Source organism: Haemorhous mexicanus, chromosome 7 (assembly GCF_027477595.1).
Source record: "Haemorhous mexicanus isolate bHaeMex1 chromosome 7, bHaeMex1.pri, whole genome shotgun sequence".
Classification (NCBI taxonomy): domain Eukaryota; kingdom Metazoa; phylum Chordata; class Aves; order Passeriformes; family Fringillidae; genus Haemorhous; species Haemorhous mexicanus.
Genome location: NC_082347.1, coordinates 6,784,219 through 6,807,020, shown reverse-complemented (window position 1 = coordinate 6,807,020; position 22,802 = coordinate 6,784,219). Strand labels below are relative to the sequence as shown.

General features: G+C 49.5%; 1 protein-coding gene across 2 annotated transcripts in view; it reads left to right on the top strand.

Annotated features, from left to right (window-relative positions):
* Positions 1-22,802, top strand: part of CDH23 (cadherin related 23) — a 196,250-nt gene that overhangs the window by 93,109 nt on the left and 80,339 nt on the right. For both annotated transcript variants that reach the window (XM_059850905.1, XM_059850904.1), the window contains exons 9-12: positions 1,829-1,907; positions 11,954-12,066; positions 14,299-14,487; positions 22,620-22,769. In XM_059850905.1, coding sequence (XP_059706888.1) covers positions 1,829-1,907; positions 11,954-12,066; positions 14,299-14,487; positions 22,620-22,769 — 531 coding nt within the window. The remainder of the gene's footprint in view (positions 1-1,828; positions 1,908-11,953; positions 12,067-14,298; positions 14,488-22,619; positions 22,770-22,802) is intronic.

The window sequence follows — 22,802 nt, the reverse complement described above, 5'->3', positions numbered from 1 at the left end:
ATCGAGTTTGATTCTGCTGAATGTGAGGCTAATGTATAATACAGTACAGAATAGCTAGTAACACAAAAAATACAATATATAGTATATAATACTATTTATATACATATATATATATAGAGAGAAATATAGATATATATATAGAGTGTAAATATATATATAGTACAGTACAGTATATATACAGTATAATACTATTATACTGTATGATTATATATTATAGAGTATAATAGTATGATACTGTATATTGTATAATTATATATTATATATAATTATACTGTATAATAATATAATACTATTTATATGCATATATATAGAGATAGTATATAGATATATATAGAGTATATATATATATATATAAAAATAAATATATATATATAAAAAACATAGAGAGAGAATATAGCATAAAGTATAATACATTGTCATTTATACAATGTAATTTTACATTGTAATTTTGCACTGTAATTTTACAATGTAATTTAAGCAAAACTGTGCTGGGACAGGGCACACTGAAATGCATCACCCTTTTTTTTCCCCCTCCACTTTGCCCTGCCCTCCTTCCCACGTCCCCTGTTCTGCTTTCCCACCTTCTCCTTCGCTGCTTTGGCAGTGGTTTTCCTCTCTCTGTGCTCTTGGGAAAGCACAGTTATTGTCAGTAATTTAGAGGCTCTCTGGGTGGCTGCTGAGCCTCAGCAGCCGAGTGCTGCTCTGAGGCCAGTGACCTGGGATTTATGGCTAATGCTCTCGGTTAATAACATGGATTTACTTAAGGAGTCTGTTGAAATGCCCTCGGAGATCAGGGAACAGGCAGCCTGCCTGGCCCTTAGAGCCTTCTTTATGGCCAGCAGCGGCATCAAGCCCCCAGGGACAGGGATCTGGAAGTCCTGTGAGTCCCTTCTTTCCACCAGTGATGTTTCAGCTTTCCCTCTGGCCTTCAATTGATGGATTGCAGGGCCAGCACGAGGCCGCCGACCCGCTCTGCTCCCTTGTTAGATATGCAAACGCCTCTGCTGACATTTCCTTTGAGGGAAAAGGAAAAAAAATAATAAAAAATTTGCTGCTTTCCCCACTGTTAATAAGCCAATGAAAACAAGAACAGCTGAGTTGTAAATTTTTTCACACTACATTAATTACGGGCATGTGCATGTGTTGGTATTCACAGGGGCTCGCTGCACTGCGGCGGGGGAAGTTGACTTATGGAGCTGGATATTTTTATTTCAAGAGCTAAACAAGAATTTTGGGTCTCTCTTATGTTGCTCCTGCCAGTTTTGGGGGACTCTTGGATCTTTCTGCTGGGCTATAAGAGCAGTACAGGATGGAGGAGGAGGTGGGTGAGCCGGCAGCTGCAGAAGCTCCTGCCTGTGGGTTCTCAGCATCTGTCCAGCCCTCCTCCTCCTCCTCCTCCTCAAGGGTTTCAATTAAAATCTCTTCAGCTCACTCAGTTGGGCAGCTGGCTGCCAGTGGTCAGTGTGAGCAGCCCTTATTGCTTGGGGTGCCTCATCTCAGGAGCACAGTGGGAGAAGAGGCCAGGTTGAAATTGGGAAGCCAGTGGCAGATCAAACTGCAGGTGGTGGTGGAAGGGAATTGTTTCCTGCTGGTGATGGCCTCAGCATTCCCAGCTACATCCTGGGGTGGCTTAGCAGAGTGGATTAACACTCACACCAGAGTGATGAGTGCAGAGCCTGAACTTCTTCAAGGGCAGGCAGTGGGACTTTTCCATGACCTGCCATGTGCTAGGACAGGTTGTCCCCCAGCAGCTGGCCCAGGGTGAGAGGTGCAGGTCGTTGTGGCAGCCCCAGCAGTGCTGTAACACCTGTCCCCTGTCCCTCCCCAGGGCACCACCGTGCGGATGATCACGGCCGTCGACCAGGACAAGGGACGTCCCCGGGGCATCGGCTACACCATCGTGTCTGGTGAGTCCTGGGGGCACGGAGGGGACCCCAGCAGGGATGGAGGGATGGATAACGGATGGATGGATGGAGGATGGATGGATGGATGGATGGATGGATGGATGGATGGATGGATGGAGGATGGATGGATGGATGGATGGATGGATGGATGGATGGATGAGGGATGGATGGATGAGGGATGGATGGATGGATGAGGGATGGATGGATGATGGATGGATGGACAGGATAACGCTGCAATAAGTCTTTGTGCATCCCATCCCTGGGAAATTATAGAATAGAATAGAATAGATAGAATTATTTAGGATGGAAGGGATCTCAAAGATGATTCTTCCCACCCCCCTTCCATGGGTAGGGACACCATCCACTAGACCCAGCAAATTTTTCACATTGAAATGATGAGCCGCAAACAGCTCAGCTTCACACAACCCCATGGAGGGGATCTTCTGTTCCAGGAGGGAATGGGACTGAGTATGGACTGAACGGCTCCTGGTGGTTTCTGTGGTGTTTCCCAAAAGTTTCAGAAGATGTGATGCAAGGACTGGGCCTGTGAGGGTGCAGAGCTAGAGGAGGAAGCTTAATTAAAGTGGTGGTGGCTTTCTGCCTTCTGACAGGATTGAGCCTGCCTTTGCAGCCTGGCTCTGAAGCATGGGAACCCTTCTTGGTGTGGATGAGTGGATCATTTCTGGGCAATGCCTTGGCTCCATAGCCTGAGCATTCCTTCTGATGGCAGCAGGGGCTGGGCAGGCTGGGAAGGTGTTTCCAGATAATACCCAGCTGCCTTATGGGAAGGCCAGTTTTGGAAGGTTGGGCCTGTTTCATTTAAGATGCCTTGAGCTCAGCAATCTCTGACTTTGATGCTCCCAGGGCTGCACTCAGATGCTGCTTTGGTGAGGACAGACAGACTGCTTGGGGTGACCCAGGAGTGAGGCACCAGCTTGGTGGCTGTGGGTTGTAACCCTCTTCCTGGCATCACTTTTTGGGGGTTTTCTTCCCAGCAAGAAACAGCAGCAGTGTTTCCCCTCCCCTCCCCACCACATGCTCCAGGTGCTGCCCTCATGTGCAGGAATAATTTCCCAGTTTCTTTTCCTTAAAGCCCAGCCATTTCAAACCCTCTTTTAATCAGCCTCAAGGGTCAAGGTGATTTCACCCTGACTTTCAAGTCCGCTGATCCTGACTGCAAGTATCCAGCCTTTGAAGATGCGAGGATTATTTATTCCTCTAATTCCCTCTGCAATTTATTCAAGAGATTGTCCCAGACTGTTGGTATCAGCTGGCCAAGGTGCAGCAGGGACTGTCTTCTGGCTGATACAGGTTCTTTTTCACTGTAGACTGGATTGAAACATCAATCTAATTTTGCAGAGGTTGCTGAATTACGGTGAGGATGGTAAAATAGCTGTCAGCCTGGCCATCCTGGATGGGCAGTGGGATGGTGGAGGGGTAATCAGGGTGCTTTGGGATCCAGGTGGAACATGGAGAGACCTGCAGGCAGATCACTGCACACAGCCTTGCATGCCTGTGTATGCCAAGAGCTTAACCCTTGCCCGCAGTCCTGCCTGGTGAGGGCAGCTCTCCTGCCAGAGGATCCAGCTGAACAGATCAAAAGAATGATTAAACTACTTTTCACTTTTTTTTTTTTTCCCCAAACATGAGAATTACAAAGTATTTTACTAATTGGCCAGGAATCTTTCTCCTGTCATCACCAGGATTTCATGGAGAAGGGGTTGGATGGGAATGATCAGATTCTGTGAACAGAGCTGATGTTCCTTTCTGATGTGTGAGAGTCCAGACACAGGACTGGCATCTAATGTGCTTCCAAAATCCCGCTCAGCCAAGGCAAGCCATTTTCTTTTTGGCAGGCAGGTAAAGCCTAATTAATTTCTCATTATCCTCAATCACGATGGTAAAGGTCAGCGAGCAGATTTTTGCGCCCGAGCTGGAAAATTTTTATGGCAATTTTGCAAAAAAAAAGAAAAGAAGGAAAAAAAAAAAAAAGCCTAACATATGGGAACGGGGAGGCAAATTAAATTAGAAACCGACCGTAAGCAAAAGTGAAAGTGGCTGGTAGAAGTAGTAATTAAACCTGGCTCTTCAGCTCCCTTCCAGGAGGGGAGGTGGCAGTGATGCTGCTCCCATTCCCCTGCAGGGATGCATGATGCCTTTTCCCAGCTCTCAGAGTTTTTTGGGCACAGGGTTAGCATGTGGCTGGTCTGCTTTTGCCTTTTGGGCTGGTGTATCCAGCAGCAGGGAGCTGAGAAGCCACCTGGCCGTTCATCATACCTTTGGTGTTACTGCCTAAAGCATTGGTGTGATTTGGAGGTGGGGTTTAAAAATTAATTTGGAATTGCTGCTGTCCCATTCAGCTCCATCCCTCGGGCAGCCACGTCTGGGGATGTACTGCAGCAGCTCTTATTTATACAGCTATCTCCAGCACAAGGTCCTCCCGTGACAGGAACACAATAAAACTAAAAGATTAACCATAACCACATAAAATAAGACTCGAGATCTAGCTTTATGCCACCAGCTTACAAAGCTGTTAAGGCTGAGATGATGGAGGAGCACTGATGTAGCTGTGCCATGGTTTTGGCTGCTTGTCCTGCCTGCACTGGGAATCATTTCCATATCTAATAGGGAAAAGCCACTCACTTGTTTCTGTCCCTTCCTTGCCATCAGAGTGTTTTAACTCCAGGAAAATGTACTTTTTCACTTCACACTTTACAAGGAGCAGGCTCACTGCCCGATAGAAAAAGAAACCCAAATTGAGACCTCACAATTCAACCCCCTCGTGCCAACAGGCTGGTCAGTGCCAGGGCTCCCATTGCTCCAGAGGGTGTTCCTGCTGCTTTTCCTGTGGCCAGAGCCCTGTGTTAGCCCTCCCTGCCAGGCTGCAGTGACAGGTTGGAGATGCTCAGCCACTGAGGTCAGGACTCTGCTTGAAGGACAGATAATTAATCCAGCAAAGTAATCCACAGCTCCTTTTTGGCAGATTTATGGAGATAGCCTCTGTGCCGGGGACTCTGCCTCATCATCTTTCATTTCCCAGGCAAAGCCAGTGACTTGTTGTATAACACGACCTGTTCTAGATAAGGCTTTTCATTTAGGGGAGCTCTCCTGGCTAACAGAGATTGATTTTCCCGGCGGGAATCGGGAGGGCCCTGGCAGTTTTGGGCAGGATCAGCCCTGCAGACGGCAGTGTGTTTTCACATTTGCTGCCTCTGCACACTGCCTGGGGCACGGGGAATCCTCTGGCTCTTTAAGGGAAGGATTTTCAGCGTGAGTTAAACAGCGATTTAATTAATAGGCGGGAGGAGACTTCAGCCCGCCAGCTCTTCTTAGGAAAACGCATTGACTCACGTGTTGCTTGCTAGCAGTAAACTTTGGGCTTCATTTATTTCCAGGAGAGTCAGGAGACTTGGAGTGTCTCTGGCAGGAGGGTGTGAAGGTGACCTGTGCTGTTTGGGCAGGCACTGCCCAAGGGGTTAACCCAGGGGACAGGGTCCCACATGTCACTCTCTGCCTGCCTGACGCATTTCAGGTGCAGTGATGGATGGGCAGTGGGAGATTGCACAAGGGTAATCTATACGTCCTTCCTGGGGCTTGGAAAGTCCTTCAGGGGAGAGGGGAGGGAGCTTTCGGTCAGAGATGGTCCTTAGGGCCATTCACAAACCCTCAGGGTGGGGTTCTTCCCCCCAGCACCCCACCAAAGTGGATTGTTTTATGAGTCTGATGCAGTTTCTAGCAAAGCCTCTCTTCCTTAAGCTGGTGCACCCTGAGGGAGACATGAATTAAAAATCATTATTTGCACAACGCAACAAAAGTGTGAGTTGCAAAACTGCGAGGGAAGCTGAAAATAATTGGTCTCCATCTTCTGAATTTCCTATTAAGGAATAAAATGTCATAAATATATTTTTTTACCTGTATAATATGTATATATGAGTAATTAATCAGTGCAGTAGTGCTCTCTGAACATGTTTCTTGTGCTCCTAACAGAGCCAGAGTGCCCCACTGCCTTCCTTATGAAAGTGCAGCATGAATCCTTGAGGAAAGGTCAAGTGGCCAGAGGTCTCCAGGCCCTCAGCTCCTGACATTCCCCTCCATAACTTGACCTGACTTAATAAAGAAGGCAGAGCAAAGCAAAGCACTTCCTAAAACCCTTAAACCAGACATTGGGGGAGCACCCTTGGAAGTGGGGACCTGCTGGTGTTGCTGTTCCCTACCTCAACCCAGTTTTTCCCACATTCGCCTCGCTCAGTGAACTGCCGGGGTGTTGAAGCCCTCATAAATTCCAGCTGCTGGGAGGGCCTTCCCGTGTGATTTAAAGGCAGCCATCACAGCAGAACATTTCTGTAGGAGGACACGCTGATGGGTGGAAAAGTGCCTGGCTCCGAGTTATCCATCAAAAGCTGTTTTTTTCCCCACCCTGCCAATGCAAGGGGATGAGACAGCACAAAGCAAAGATGGTGGCTGCAGTCACAGCCCCTCTTCCCTTGGCTCAGTTGCTCCCCATCTTCCTCCACGCTGTTTTTTGTCATCATGTTGGCATCTGGCTTTGGCTCCCTGGCAATCCAGGAGGCATTGGAAAGAGATATGATTGGGATAATGGTTTGTGTGGCAGGTGGTCCCCCGGCAAACGGCCCGCTGTAATTAAAACTATACATTCCCTTTTATGTGGAGATAGGAAACAAAAGCATCTTTTCTGTTTAATTTCTGGGACTTCCTGTTTAGCTTCTTGGGATTTAGTGTGTGTTCAAGGCTGAGCAACCTGGACTAGTGGAAGGTGTTTGGAATGAGATGATCTCTCTTTCCAACCCAAATTGGTCTGGGATCCAATGTTGGGCACCAGTGGAGAATGATGAACCTGGACCACCTCTGTTCATGTTGTGGCTAGCAAAAACAACTGGTTCTGAGATGGTTTAATGGAGGAATTTCAGAAAGCTGTGGATCCTGGAGATGTGGGCTTTATGTCAAAAAGCCCATTTTAGATGATGTGGGGGAATGATGGTTGTGGTCCAAGACTCAGAATCCTTTCATGTGAGGAATTACATTCAGAGCAGAAACTCTGAGGGTTCTGTTCTCCTCTCTGGTACTCGGCCACAGCTCCCAGTAAATCCAGGAGGGGGATTGCACTTTGAGTGATAAATACCTCCTTTTATTTCCTTGTGCTGTACATTCTCTTCTAAAAAAGGGAACTGTGCGAGCATTTGGTGCGAGCTCCTTTTGTGGCTCTGCAAGATCACAAGTTCTGCTGGTTGCGCTAGAATGGACAAATCCTCAGGGAAAGATACTAAAAAGGCCTGTTTGCAGAGCAGGCACGTGAGAAGGAGAGCTGGCACACAGCTTTGGGCTCAGATCTGTTATCCCAGGGAGCTGCATCTCCCCAGAAGAGCAGCAAAACCAAGAGGAGAAGGGGACACTGTTTTTGTACAGCATCTCGATTTGTAACGACAAGCTGAGGTTGTAATAACCAGTTTTCCTTTGGAAATGACTTGTTGCCTTTGAATTTAAGCACAGGGCAAGGTCCTTGCCCTGGCAGTGCTTCCCTGCCGGCGGCCTGGGGGCAGCAACTCAAGGTGAAGAGCAGCGAGGTGCTCACGGCAGCTGATGGACTATTTATCTGCTAATAACTGTGTCTGTTGCTGACTCCATGAACCACATCCAACAGCATCTATTTCTGTGCCCGAGGAGCCCTGACGGAGCACATTTTGATTAATAAATTATCCGGAGCAAGGTGTGTGATGGGTTCCCCTTCCACATCTCGTGAAAGTCACCCGCTCCAAGTTCAGCCGTGGCTCCCAGCGTGAGCAGCCCTTCCTGCAGAGGGGGTGGGGAAATCATCCTGCCCTGGGAAAACAGCTTGCCCTGACTGACAGGTGGCTCTAGAGCAGGGCAGTAGCTGCATGTCTCCCTTGAAAGGTGCTCAAGGCTAAAGGGGTAGGGAGGAAGGAGGAGATACTGATGGTGTGGTTTTTTTCCCCCTTTTTTTCTCCCTTTTTCTTTCCCCCCCACTCCTTTCTCTGGGTTTGAGCCAGTACTTTTAACAGCCTTTTTAAACTGAGAGCTTGGCTGAGGGCAATTAAACATTATGGCTCTCATCTATAAAACCCCTCGTTATAGCAGTGTTTCTCAACAATGATGCCTATGCCACCATCCGTTCCTCAATGAGCTTGGAAAAACACTCTGAATGGGCTCCTGTGATCCATCCCAGTGCTCCCAACCCAGCATCCCATCAGTGCCTGCCTCCCCAGGCCCCTGTCTGGCTGCAGTGTATGCAGGAGCTGCTGCTGCCCCTGTACCTGCACACAGGCAGATGGATGAGAAACTTCTCCTTCTTCTTGACCCATGTCATAACAAAAAGCTGGGTTTGTAGGTCCTGAGCAAGCCTGCTCTTTGCCAGGTGGGAGCAACAAGTGGACTCATACTGCAGTCCCAAAGTTCTCAATTTTTTCTCATTGTCATTCTCCCCTTTCCCTCTGTGTTTCTGATATTTAAAACATTTCTTGCCTTGTTTTCCTTTTTTCTGCCCCTCATTTTCCTGCTCAGCCTTTCCTTTCCCATCCTTTAATTTCTGCCACATTCCTGCGTGCACCTCTGGTCTCTCCAGAGAGAGGGAAGACAAAATTGGCTAATTTCTCCCCACCTTATTTTTTTTCCCCCTTGTTCTCTGGAAAGTCAAGGCACCTGAAGATGATCAGAGAGATTTCAGCAAGGAAAATGTCTCGGGAAATGGGCATTGTTCAGCAGTGTGAGTGCTTCAGCAGGGATCACTGGTCAGAGCAGTGAGGCAGTGGTGGTTGGAGAGGTATTGGAGACACCTCTTTCCCTAAATTTTCTAATTTGCAAAGCCAGGAAGCCTCTGCTAGCAGAAAGGAAGCCCCAGTGGGCATAGGGTGAGTGTTGGGGAGGATGAGCTAGAGAAGAGCCTCTGATGAGCAGCCTGGGAGACCTTTGGGCCCCAGTTTAGCTGCCCATCCTTCAAATAGCACCGTGGTCAAATCTGAAATGCATGACCCTTTTTAGGGCACGGAACACGGCGCTGCGTTTAGTCAAATTCCTCCCCTCTTGACCTAATTCCACTAAATTCCATTGTTTCTGCACTTTATTACACTTCATATCAGGGGGAGGTGACCCTGAGGCACAAACTTTACCATGGCAACCTGGTGTCCTGGAGCATTTAAATGCCTGGCAGCACAGTCCCATCCATCTTGTGGAGCGTCCTTCAAAGCTGGGATAGGAAGAAGCTTCCTAAGGAGTCAGCCATAAATTACAGCAGGAAAGTGGGAAGTCAGGATGGAAAGAGGGGAATTGTCCGAGGGAGGAGGTTGGAGATCTTCATGTAGAGCAGCAAAAGATCAGGAAAAAAAACCCCACAAGGCCATTGCTAATATTTTAAGTAGCCTGGTGAGCTCATTAAGCTGGCGAGCAGTCAGTGGGGCATTTGGGATGGAGAGAAGAGAGGAGCAAGGACAGGAAGGGGAGGAATCCTGTCCAGGAGGAAGATAGAATGGCTCAGTAGGGGGGAGAAAGGTGTCAAGGCACCTAGGGCTCTGGAAGAGAGAGGAGAGGCCAGGTGGCTGCTGGGGTGGGAGAGAGGGGAAGACCAGACCCGCAGGCTTTGGCCATCCCGAGGATGTGGCTGCACATTTCTCTTCACAGAGAAAAGCAAGGCACAATTCTTCCCAAGAATATTTCTGGGTTTCACATTCTCTGAACGTCAGAGAAAGGGAAAACAATTCTTATCATTTGCTGTGCTTGTGTTTGTGACAAAGTGGAATGCAATGTGGAGATGGTTTACCCAAAGTCAGGGTGTTTTGGTTCCTTGTCCTGTCAGGGCCAGGTGTGTGTGTGTGTGTGTGTCAGGACTGTCACAAGATCCTGTGCAGTGTGTGCAGAGTTGAGTGCTTGGCAGGTTCAGTTTTAGATGTATAGAATAATATAGTATAACAAAGTAATTAATTATCCTTCTGATATCCATGGAGTCCTCCTCACCATTCCTCCTTCATCAGGGCCCTCGCAGCATTGCTGTATGAGGAAGGTGCAGCTGTGATCCAGCAGAGGTTGGAAGGGAGCAAGGTGGATGCTGAGTGATGGGAAACAACTTTCTGTGGCAGCAGATCTGTCTTGCAGCTCCCTTCCAGGGAAATGACAAATGCTGTGTATGTTTCATTCGTGCTGAGATGTATTGAGAAGACAGGATTTATTTTTTACTTCCTTTTGACTGGGATGACTGGAATTTACCTGCAGGGTTTCCTGACTCCTGTCTGCGTCTGGTTCAGGGGTTTCTGCATGCCTCAGGATGCTGAGGGGAGCTGTGTGGGTGACCATATGCCTGGATATATAACCTCCTTGGTCATCACTAATTCAGCAGCCTGCTCTGCTTTCGTGTCAGGCTGGTGTCAGGTGTCCCAGGCTCCACACACCAACTGCTTGCTTTTGTCTGGCTCACAGGGAGAGCACCTGGAGCTGCCACAGGCACGTTCCCAAGCAGGACATTGTCCTTTTGGTATCTGCTGGCCATGACACTCGAGCATTATTGTTGGTCAGGGTCTCTGTGAAAATCACAAACAGAACAGGGCTGCTGTGGAACGTGCTTTGAGCTGTTTGATTTTTCAGCATCAGTCTCATTACATGGCTATGGCAATGGGAAGATGCCAGCAGCTCACATCCCAGGCAGCAGACAAAGAACTTAATGTTACAACTCACTTTAAAAGTTTCCTGACCAATCACACAAAGTAAAAGCACATTGGCAGTAGTTCTATCTAATTACTATATGCACATGTACCTTTGGTTAAAACAATGTTTGTTTATTTCAAATACAATGCCTGCTTGTGAGCCTTAAAACACAATGCACAGTTCTCCATTATTGAGCTTAAAACTTCTTAATATCTTGCAAGATAAACTTTTCTGCAGCTTAGGGAGTTATTCTAGACAAGCACTAATACACAGACCATTGTTCTATTTGTCCTTACTTTTCTACTTCTAAAATTTTTCTGCTGACCAACCTCATGGCTACTGCTGAGCTCCAGTCACAGTTCTGCTGTCTCTGAGGCTGCCTTTTGCAGCTTTCCCAAAACCCCCTGGTTTTAAGGATTTCCATAGAGCATGTTGTCTTAACCCCCTCTAGGTGTCTGATTCCAGAGGAGAATTCAAGCTGGGGATGGGATGGGATGAGATGGGATGGGATGGGATGGGATGGGATGGGATGGGATGGGATGGGATGGGATGGGATGGGATGGGATGGGATGGGATGGGATGGATGCTCTGTGGAGGCAGTGCTCAGTGGCATCCTGCCTGCTTGCCTGCATGCAGGGACAGGCACAGGGGCCAAATTTGACTCCAGCAGAGGAAAAGCAGGCAGCTGCACAGGGCCAACACATCTGGCAAGAGCATAAAAACAGGGCAATGCCTACACTATTTTGCTGATACTTTCACTCGCTTCTAATACATCTAGCTAAGAAATTCCTGAGCTCTGTGAGGCTTCTCTATTACTTGATGGATTTTTTTTCATTCTTTAAGCTCTGCAACCTCTCCTTGAGTACATGTGGAATTGTATCCCCCTCAGCCCCCTCTGGCAAGAGCCCCCACAGCTAAACCACTGCCTGTTATGTGGAGAATTCCTCATGAGCTTGGTCCATCTGTGATTATCCTGGACTGATGTCCCTTAACCCCTGGATTTTAGGAGAGAGGCCATGCCCACACCAGGAACACAGTACCCTGCAAATGCAGGTGGTCACTCGGAGGGGAGCAGCTGGATTTGGTCCTGCTTTCAGCTTTGCTGTTGCAGATTTTAATAACTAAAACCCTTTGAAATTCTTCAGCTGCCTCCAGCATTGGCAGCTTTTAGCTGTGGAAGGAGATCCCCATTTTGAGCCCTGAGCTGGGACAGGTGAGAGGAGGAGTGTTACAACCATGACATTTCAAAGCATGTTGGAATGGTGTGCCAGGTTCCTGGAGCCCGCTGCTTGGAGTCTGTGTCCCCTTGCTCCCCTCCCTGTTGCCTCCAGCACTTTTTTTGTGCCAGCTGCTTGTGCTCACATTCCTGCTATTTTTCTCAGGTAACACCAACAGCATCTTTGCATTGGACTACATCAGTGGAGCCTTAACCCTGAATGGGCCCCTGGACAGGGAAAATCCCTTCTACAGCTCTGGATTCATCCTCACAGTGAAGGTGAGACTGCTCCAGCTGGGAAGCACATTGGCAGAGTAGGATGGGGAGGACATCCTGCCTGGGGACACCCCCTTCCAGATAATGCTGCAAACTTTGGCTGTGTTGTTCTCTTGGGCATCCAGAGCCATGATGTGCTGACCAAGTGAGATGTTAAACACAGTCTGTCACTACAGGACACAAATAACACGACACACACAAAACTGCCGTTCTCAAGGTGGAAAAGGGAAGTTTATTTTCTGACTCCAACATTTATAGATTTCTAAAAGTAACAGTGGATTGGAGGGTGAAAGTGCCATCTCTCCAATGGCACTGGACAAACCAACAGTCCATCAAATTTCTCCTCCTCCATAAAAAAATGCAAAACAATAAGTTATTTACAGAAAGTGTGTGAGAAAGTTCGTTACAAGAATGTAAACATCAGAAGGCTCAGAAAAACTTAAAAAATCAGGGCAACAACAGCCCCCTTGTCTGGTGGCCCAAAACATGATGTGTGAGGCCATTTTTGCCATCCTGCCTGTGGCTATGCCTGCTGGCAGCATGCAAATACCCCATGCTTGCATATAGCACCAGACACATGCTCAGGCACCTGAATTGTGTCTGCTTTTGCCTTTTTCCCCTCTTTCTCCTCACCAAAGCCCTGGATAAACACAACATTTTGTCTTGTCAGCAGGCAGTGGTGTAACAGGGCATCATCCGTGCCTCCCTGGCACAGGGAGGGAGGGATGTGGAAGTTGCCTTGTCAAGAAAAGGCAGTGGAGCATGGCTTTCCAGCCCCACCAGCCCCACCTGAGAGTGACTCCCTGGCTCTGCTCACAGCCCTGTAATTAAAATCAATACCAAGCTGGGCAGCTGGTTGGAAACACATTTAGAAGTATGGATTCTGCTGGGCCAGGGTGGGGAAAAATCAGCAGCATAGGAAGGGTCATTGATTGGGAGGGAGGCAGCCAGCACTTTGCCTTCTTGTTTTGGCAAGTTGGTGCTTCCTTGGAGGGGGGCAGAGGCACAAGAAATCACCCCTCTAGGTCCCAGACACAGTTCACACCATGAGGCTTTGTGTGTGAGGAGGAGATCCTCACCCATCCCCGGTTTCGTTTCATTCAGGCTTTTATAGTTTCAAAAATCAAGAGAGGGAAGATTGTCTGGTTTTAATAGGGACAAAAATATCTGTTTAATCTTGGAAAGGTTTGTGAGCCTGAAAACTTGCCCGTTTTCCTGCCTGCATGACAATGGAGTTCCAGCCACGTTCTGTTGCTCTGACAGATTTCCATGTCCTCTCCCCACCAACTTCGCATCCTCCCGCAAATGCCAGCTCTGTGCATCCCTCATCCCCAGGACCCAAAATGTTCCCTGCTGCTCTCATCCTGGAGCACACAGTGAAAATACAGCTGGATTGCTCCTCGCTGGGATCAGCCTGTTCTGCTGCTGTGTGCAGAAGCAGTGAATAGCAATGAGCCGTGTGGGTCGTGAGAGCGTTGCTTTTCCATGCCCACAGCAAAGCAAGATTATCCAAAGGACAAGAGGAGGGACTCGGCTTGAAAAGGCTGTTTCATGAGTCTTGCTTCTCTGGCATTAAAATCTGCACTCTCTCCTTTTGGGAAGGCAGAATTAAAGTCTTTCTTGAGACAGAGGTGTGATGTGGACTCATGACTCAGCTCTGTATTCAGACACGTGTTGCCAAGCCTATTTTAAGGTCTAAGTCTTCTTTTCCTCTGGTGCCCTAGTTTTCCATCCCTATGTTTTTCAGCATACTGAGTGGTTCACTGTCAGCTCCCAGTCCCACATCAGGGATGGCAGAGGAGAGAGCAGGCATGCTCTTTGCCCCGTTGACCCTTTCCTTATTTTGTGGACTGTCCCCTACATCTCACAAAGCACATCTTTTTTGTGTGTGTGTTTAAATGCTTGTGGCAGGGAAATCTCCTACTTGTTCTTGTGTGACTCCAGATCCTGCCAACCTGTTGCATGACAGAGGCAAGGAAGAACTTGGCCACAGCCATCCCAAGGGAAATGCTAAACCTCTGACCTCTGGGAAGGTTTTTGATGGTCTTGTGGGACTGCAGCATGAGTGATGGGAGAGCTGGGCCAACATCTCTATGTGTTTATGGAACAATGGAAGAGCCAATTGGGAATCCTTCAGTGGCAAAGTGGGGGAAGAGAAAGCTGCAAGAGTGTCTCACTTTCTCTACATTCATTCCTTCTGGAGAGCCAAGGCTGCCCTGTTTTCTGTCCTTGCAGGGGACAGAGCTGAACGATGACCGCACGCCCTCCAACGCCAGCGTCACCACCACCTTCAACATCCTGGTCATCGACGTCAACGACAACGCCCCCGAGTTCAACAGCTCCGAGTACAGCGTGGCCATCCCAGAGCTGGCCCAGGTGGGCTTTGCCCTTCCCCTCTTCATCCAGGTCCAGGACAAGGATGAGGTGAGGTTTCCTCTCCCTCCTTTGCGGGGTAGCACTGGCTGGGTTTCGGGGTGGGCAGGGGAGAAGTCACTGCCCGGCTCTGTCCCAACATCCCCTTTTCCAGCTCTCACTGCGGCCATTGCTCTGTTTGCTGTGTACCCCGAGCCCAGTTTCCCTCCCCAGTGTGCAGGCACTCATGCAGTCAGGATTGCAGGGCCCCTGAGAGCCAGAAAATAGGATTGTCTGGGAGGCTGATCCCTGCCTGCTTCTGAGGGCTCTTGTCAGGCACTGCTTTGCCAGTCTGGTTTAGCAAAGGGGGAGTTTTCCTTCTGGGCTCCCAGGGGGGACCTGCCAGGGACAGGGAAGACAGAAGCCCCAAGCTAAGTCAGGGAGGATGTAGGAGATGCCCCTCAGAGTGGGGAGGAGTGGGATTCCAGTTCATCACTGCAAACAAGGCAGGAGCTTTGGAGGCTTGTTCTTCCCACGTGTCACGGGAGCTCCTGTTTGTCACGTGCCGATCCGTGCCGTGTTTGGGATTGCAGCCTCTGTCCCAGCCTTGGGCTCCCAGCCTTCAATTACTCTGATTATTTGATTTGTGCAGTTCACGTCTGGCTGCTCCTCTGTGCTGGTCCCCCCCCAGCCCTGCCACGCTGCCGGGTGCCTGCTCCAAAGCAGTGCTGACACCTCATGGTGAGCTGTCCAAAACCGCTGGGAAAGGCTCTGCCCGCAGGCTCCTGCTGTTCCCGTTCCTCTTTGGGCTGAGCAGGAGCTGAGGGGAGAGGGTTTGTCAGAATAAATGCCATCACAGAATGGGTTGGGTTGGATTGGAAGGGACCTGAAAGATCAGCTCATTCCAACCCCCCCGCCACCAGCAGGGACAACTTCCACTAGAGCAGGTGGCTCAGAGCTCCATCCAGCATCGTGGCAAAGCACCACCAGGATGTTTTCCTGATGTTTCAGGTAATGGGAAACAAAACACCCCCCCCCCAGCCCCCAAAATCCTGGTGGGTCAGTTAAAATGTGCATCTTTCAAGTTGCCTTTTCTGGCTGAGAAGATGGATTTGCTATTCCCCAGCCCTGGGTGGAGTTCACCCCGTCTCGTCAAGCCACCCAGAAATCCCATTTTTTTCCATCTGAAGTGATTATGACACAGAACTAATAACTTACTGGTGACATGATGTCACCATCCAGGAGTTATGAGTTCAGCCTGAAGAGGTGCAGATGAGCTATTAAGCAGATAAAGAGACTGTTTTTTCTTGAAAATGTCAATTGCTAATAAAGAAGATATGGATATGACAGATGCTTAGGATAGAGCTCTGAATAGAGCTGCTGTCGTACTTGCTGAGAGATGTCAGCAGATCCATTCTTGAAGGGCATTGTAACACTTCTGTTTGTGCCACCAGGATGAAGGATCTGTCATTATTTCTGGTTAAAAGCTCATTTTACTGGAGTGACTCCCATTCAAGAATTCACTTTTCAGCCTTGCTAATTTTAAAATGGGAGAATAAAAAATAGCCTTGCCTTCCCCATCACACCAGCAAAAAATACACGCTGTTCTTTTGATGTATTTCTTTAACTTCCTGAGATTTCCCCAAAAGAATTAGCTGAGATTTTTAAAACTGCTGAGAGAGGATCTCTTGTGCTAAGGGAGTCTGAAGGAGTTTTGCTGTACACGTCTTCAGAGACCATCATATTAACACAGATTGCTTTGACCATGGCATTATTTTCACTGATAAGAAGCAGAGGAGAGCTGATTCTTGGAATATCTGGAGGGAGGAAAGTTATGAGCAATTGGTTACTTTTTTTCCTGCATTATCCTGTGATGGATCTCCCTTATTTCCTCTCATGGATGCTTGCAACTGGGTTAACTGTCAAGGTAGCACTTTTCGGGGGGGAAAAAAGGGAGAAGATGCACAGCTTATGAAAAGGTTGTGTATGAAATAGAAGTAGGACTGCACCTGCAGGCAGCACTGCTTCCCAGAGAAGTATTTGTGGAGCCCTGAAGACCCACCAAGTTTCGGTGAAAAAAACCTATAGAAAGGTTAGGTAGCTGCCTAGCAGCGATGTTTTGGATGCTCAAGTGCCCCGTGAGAGCTGTGAGGGTTTTACAAACCATCTGGATTCGAGGTAGCTGAGGTGGCACCAGGCTCTGTCTTCTCTCTGTGGGTGCAGGGATGGAGGGATGTGTTGGCAAGGACTGAGGTCTTCAGGCAGGGATGCGGCTGAGGACGCGGCTGACAGAAGCTGTTCTGGCAGCACTGGCTTCGTGCTGGAGATGACATGACTCATTTGTGTAAGGGGCAGAGGGAAACCAGAAGAGAGTTATACACATCTCCAGGGAAAGCAGAGAGAGAAATAAAAGAGAGCAGATGGGTTGAGACACAGGAAATCAAAACCGGAGTCTTTGGGAAGATAACTTTGCTCGAGTTTGTCTCCTGCCTCCCAACTCATGTCACAGATTCCTGGGAGATTCCCTTGGCAGATTGGTTCATTTCCTGAGCCCCTGAGGGTCTGGAAAATTCAGACCACTGCTCCTTTAGCCCTCCAGCTGGTTGAGGGAGCAGCTTGGACTCTGCCCTGTGCAGGGGTCCCCTGGTCTGGGTGGTTTTGGGGAGCCTTCCTGTCATTGTGCCTTTGTAGAGTTGGGGAAAGGGCTGTCACATGGGTCTGGCCTTTCACACGCACCGTGTGGGCTGCCAAGGCTGTTAAACAAGGCTTTTCAAAGCCAGGCCCACACAGCCTTTTTTAACCATGGGGTTTTTGGCCTTTCTTTCTTCTAGTGTGTTTTGCACAAACTGAAATGATGGCTTTTGGAAGGAGTCAGATTAAACAAGTCAGCAAAGCACTTAAAAATGCATTTCTGAGGCACACAAGACCACACTTGAAAGCCTATGCTTGGCTTTCCCTCTGTGCTGTAAGTGCCTTTCTGCAGCTCAGCTGGCATTAACCTCTCAGACGAGGTTCCCAAGCGAGTGTCTCCAAGGAGAAGCCCTTCCTCAGAGCCCAGCCCCTGCAAACTCCCAGATTTCACCCCCCAGGCGTAGCCATGGTCTTGCTGCAGGAGGAGCTGGCTGGGGCTCCGAGGTGGGATGGGGAGCTCCTCAAGAGGGAGGCAGCTGAGCAGAGCTGAGGTGGCCCCACGCATGGATTTGGGGTGCAGCCAAGAGGTGTTCAGCCAGGTGTGCTGCTTTTCCTTTCTGCATTCTCTGGGACCTGTTGAAAGGGAAACCAGTACACAGGGCTTGCACAGGGTTTTTGATTCGGCCTTCTTGAGCAATCTGTCTCGTGGAAGGTGTCCCTGCCCAGGGCATGGGGTTGGAATGAGCTGAGTTTTACGATCCCTTCCAACCCAAACCATTCTGGGGTTCTCTGAGCCCAGAGAAAAACATTAACTGCTGTGCAGCTGAGTTTCTCTCCCTGCCAGATGGAGAGCAGACCCTTGAACAGCTTTCCCAAGCCATTCAAGAGCTCCATAGGCAAATCCAGTGAGGTTTCCCAGTGTTCAGGCTGAGGCTGCACTCAACTGGACACCCCCAGGCTGTGGCTGGGTTCTCCTCACCCACATTGTGGTGGTTCAGCAGGGGGAATAAATCCTGTGTGTGAGGTAGAATATGAAAGCACTGACTTATCTGCTTTTACAGCAAGGTTTGTTTCCAGGTTGAGAACAAGAGCCCTGAGCTGGGGGACAGGTTGGTGTTAATTCAGAGATCTCATCTGCTGCTGGGCTGGAATTTGGGAGAGATGGATGCTGATTTGGGAGACAGGGTTGTCCTTTTTGATACGCTGGTGTTCCATACCTTGGTGGCTTGATGCAGTATCACAGGGAGAAGGCAAGGGTTTGGCCATCCAGGGAAAGGAGCAGGGCATCCTTTGGGGCATCCCCCATTTCCTAATGGCTCTGAGATCCATGGATTCCCGTTAGGGGAAACAGCAGCCTGCTCTGCCAAGGCATGCCAGGGGAACCAGCTCTACGTGGTTGAGTGAAGAGGAAGAAAAGGGCAGAAGCTGTCTGAAGCACCACCATGATGGCCTGACATTTTAAAATCATTTTGAAACAATTCTCTAAAATAAGCATATCGAGGAAGGTAAATGGGGAATTTCAAATAAGGAAAATCTGGGCCGTGGGAATACGCTCTCTTTGTTGCACAGAGCTCCACCAGAGACCCCCACCAGGATATCCTGTGTGCCCATGAGTGTGCAGGTGGCTATATATGACTCATCCAGAGCATATATATGCATATGACAGGCACAAGCACTATAAATATGATCTACATGGCAAGAAACTGTACAGGGAAATTGACGGCACACGAGTATTCTCTCCCAAAAGTGCCAGCTGCCAGTCGGGCTGAATTAGATTTCACAGGGGTTTTTGCAATACATGGAATTCACCAGCAAATTACCCTTAAAGAGGGAAAATCAATCATTTGGAGCAGAGATAAGCTGAAGGCGAGGCAGCCTCGGATTGATCCCCGTCTGTGCAGGCGTGTGTGGAATTCAGCAGATAACCTGGGGAGAGCAGGGAAGGAGAAAACTCCTCCAGGAGGGAGGGAGCGGGCAAGGGCTGACACTTGGGAGGGACAAAAAGATGGGAGAACAGGGCTGCTAGCGTGGGGAGGAGGATCAGAAGGGTTGGGGAGCATTTTGCTCCAGGCATCCTGCATTGCCTGCCAGCCCAGTGAGTTCCTTAGGGAGGCAGGGGACAAGTGGCAGTGCCCAGTGAGCCCTCAAAAGGGTTATTGGCACCAGGTGGGAGAGGGGTGCTGGGATGCCAAGCTGGCTGGGCAGTGGGAGAGAGGCAGCGACACCCAGAGAGGCTGTTGTGAGTTAAATGCTTTGAAGTGGGTGCAGGGAATAACCCCCTTCATGCCTTGTGTTTTCAGAGGAGGGATTAAGCACCATTTGTGTCTGACTCACTAGAGCCAGGTCTAAGTTATCCAAGCCCTACAAAAAGGCTCTAATTGCTTTCCAAAAAAAAACCCAACTTCTTCTTTCCCCTTCCTTCACCTCCACTCCAGAACTCTCAGCTCTTTCCTTTCTTTGGATTAGAATACAAACAGAATTTGAATGAATTCAGAATGAAGGATATTAAATCCTTTGTAGCCTGTTGCAGGTAATAGCCCAGAAAGTGCCTAGAAAGTGACTGGGAGGAAAGCTGGAATTGCACTGGATTTTGTGCTTCAGGAAGGCAGGGCTCTCCATTTTGGAAAAGCAAATTGCTCTGAGAGACCCAAAGGCAAATCTGTACTGAGGCAGCGTGAAAAGGACAAAACTGAGGATTCCCAGGCTGCTTTTCCCAAGTCTAGTTCACTTTGTGCTGAAAATAATTGCAGGAAATCAACCTACCCATGCACCTCAGGGAATGGTGCTGTTGAGGAAGGGTTGTCTGCTTGTCTAGGGATTTGGCTTGTTTTATTTTTTACTTTGTTTTCTTGTGTAGCCATTGGTAAGTGATGCTAAATATTTGCTGTGACTGCTGGAAGGTGGAATAATTCCTGAAGCATTTCTGGGTGTGCTGCCACAAGGAAGGGGCTGAGTGGGAGCATTAGTGATGGATGAAGCCAGCAGGTGGTAGTGGGTGGAAAAGCAGCAATAAAAACAGTGATCCGTCCTCAGTCCCAGCTGAAACAGCTGATGTGGCTGCCCTGGCATCCTGGTGGAAGCAGGGGTTTCCTGCTTTATGGTGAGCTCTGCTGCATGAGTGTGGATTGCAAGCTGGGAGAGCAGATTTTTGTCCATGAATCACAGCAGGTGCATGAGCAGGTCCCACCTGAAGCCTCAGACTTGTGGGGTGACAGCTGGACCCACCTGCTGGCATCTCACACCTGAGCTCCTGCCCTTGCCTGCCAGACTCCTGCCTGTGCCCTGGGTTCTTCCCCTGGAATTTCAGAGGGGATTTCAGGCTGGCAACCAGGCCTGTCACAAATTGTCCAAAAATGCTGTGTGATCAGCCAGGGGTGGCTGTTTTGGAAGCAGGGTTTGGGTGTGAGGTTGATGTGGCAGCTCCGGTTACGCGCTCCGCGGAGAACAAAGCCCTAATTACAGCCAACTGCAGCTCCAGTTGCCTTTGAGCTGAATCAACACAAAATTTCCCTCGGTTGTGGTGCTGCCTGAGAGATTTGATTGCCAGGAAGGAGGCAGTGGGCAGCAGCCTTGAGCCACAGCAAGGGCAAGCCCCGAGTGCTGGCACGGGATGAGAGGAGCTGGAAAACGTGTGGCTGCATCCCGGCCTTGGGTGATAGCAAACTTCCCTCCTTCCAAAACCTGCTTTTTATGGGTCCATTTGTTTCAGAGGCAGACAGGTTTATTGTGGTAGGGTTGCTGAGCTTTGGCAGGCTGCTCCTTAATTTGTGGCTCTAAAGGAAGGCAAGGGGCTCGGTTTGCTTTACAGTGGTGGGGAAAAACTTGAGCCATGCAGGAGCTGGGAGGTCAGAGGATGGAGAGGGGAATGAGCACACAAAGCAGGTCACTGATAACATCCTCATCCTCATCCTTGGCACTGCAAGGAGATGATGGTGCTGGGCTGTGATCACTGCACACCAGGACCTTTGAGAGCCCGGGGATGCAGATCTTGTTTTTCCTCTTCCCAACCACGTTTCAAATCCGTTGTTTGCTCTGGGTGGCAGGAGCAGGTAGGAAGGGGTGAGGGAAATGTAAGCAGCTCCCTGTGGCTTCCTCTGGAGTGGGGGGTCCTTGCTGTGAGCCTGGCTTAGCCAGGCCCTTCTGCTGGGCAGCTGATAACAATTTGAATATTCAGATGTGCTTTCAGGCATCCGCAGGGGGCTCGCAAGCTCTGGGAACCAGGAGCAAAGAAAGCAGCATGGGGGCCCAGGCAAAAAAATAAATAGCTGAATAAATATATAAATGGCAACTCGCAGCAGCCCTCCCCAGAGGCAGCTGTATCCCCCTTCTCCAGACCTCACATGGGGAGACTGAGGCACTGGAGGGGCTGCTAATTAGGGATAGTGGGTATCTGGAGCTGATCTCCTTCCCCAGCTAGAGGGGAATTAATCCACCTGGCGCTCTTCCTGCAAATACTTGGATTTCTTTTGATGTTTCAACTTTTATCTCGTGCCTCCAACAAACTCACTCTTCTCTGGCTTCCAAGAAAATCCCTCTCATCTCGCTGCCACAAAAGGTGCTCCCGTGTACTGCAGGGAGGGTGCAGGCCCTGGGAGGGATCCTGAGGGCTCCTCAGCAGAGATGGGCAGAAATTCCTCAATGGAGTAGCTTTTTGTCACTGGTGGGAAGTGGGAAATGTCCATTTGTGTAAACCAACATCCTGCGGGTAGGGCACAAAATAGATTGGGAAGTATTGCTTCCTTCTGCCATTCTCTGTATCTTCTGCTCCCTCCCTCCCAGGGGTCTGTCTGGGGTGCTGGGAGCATCCCTCACTTCCTTGTTCAGCACTAAAACAGCTCATGGAAGGTGCCAATCTACCCTGAGATGCTCCCACTGTCCACCAGCAGAGCACTGCTGGGCTCCTGAGGCACTGGATGCCCTTGTGTGGTTCTGTGGGTGTCCTCGGGGCTTGCTCCTGCTGTGGGGCTCCACTGGGAGATGCTCAGTGTGCCCTCAGCTCCATGGACTGCATGGAGGTGTGCAAGGAGCAGGGCAAGGCAGAGATTCTGCTCATGTCACCCGCTCTCAGCGGTCACACTTAGGCAGCTTTTGCTATTAGTGCCCCTTCGTGCATTTAATTGGCCACTTTTTCTGATAGGAGGGAGGTCATTCAGGGAAAATTGGAAATTCATCTCTGGCAGCTTCTGAGCTTGCTTTTCATGTGCTCTGCTGGGCTGTGCTCTGGGAAGGGAGCTGTGCTCAGAGCAAGGCTCTGAAAGCATCAGTATGTCCACGACCTCGCTGCTTTGCCGGCCAGGTCTTGGGAGAGGAGGCGTTTTCCCAGTTCCCAGTTTGAGCTGCCTTACTGGGAAAAGCCTTCTGCATGGGAGAGGCACCCAGGCAGTGCCCCCAGCCCGAGGCAGTGAAATCCCAGTGCATGGTTCATCCCCTGTGTGGTGTGTGCACCTTCAGCCAGCAAAAGGGACTTTCCCTCTGTGTGCTGCGCGGGCTCATCCCAGGGGTGCGTTCCCACTCCCGCCATGTGCATGTGGATTCTGTAAATAAAACACCAACCTTGCTCTTTCCCTCCCCAGGGACCCAACAGCGTTTTTGAAGTTTATCTGGTGGGCAACAACTCCAACCACTTCATCATCTCACCCACCTCCATCCAGGGGAAGGCAGACATCCGTGTGCGCGTGGCAGTGCCGCTGGACTTCGAGACCATTCCCCGCTATGAATTTTCGGTAAGGCTGCACCCCTGGGCTCTGTGGGACAGC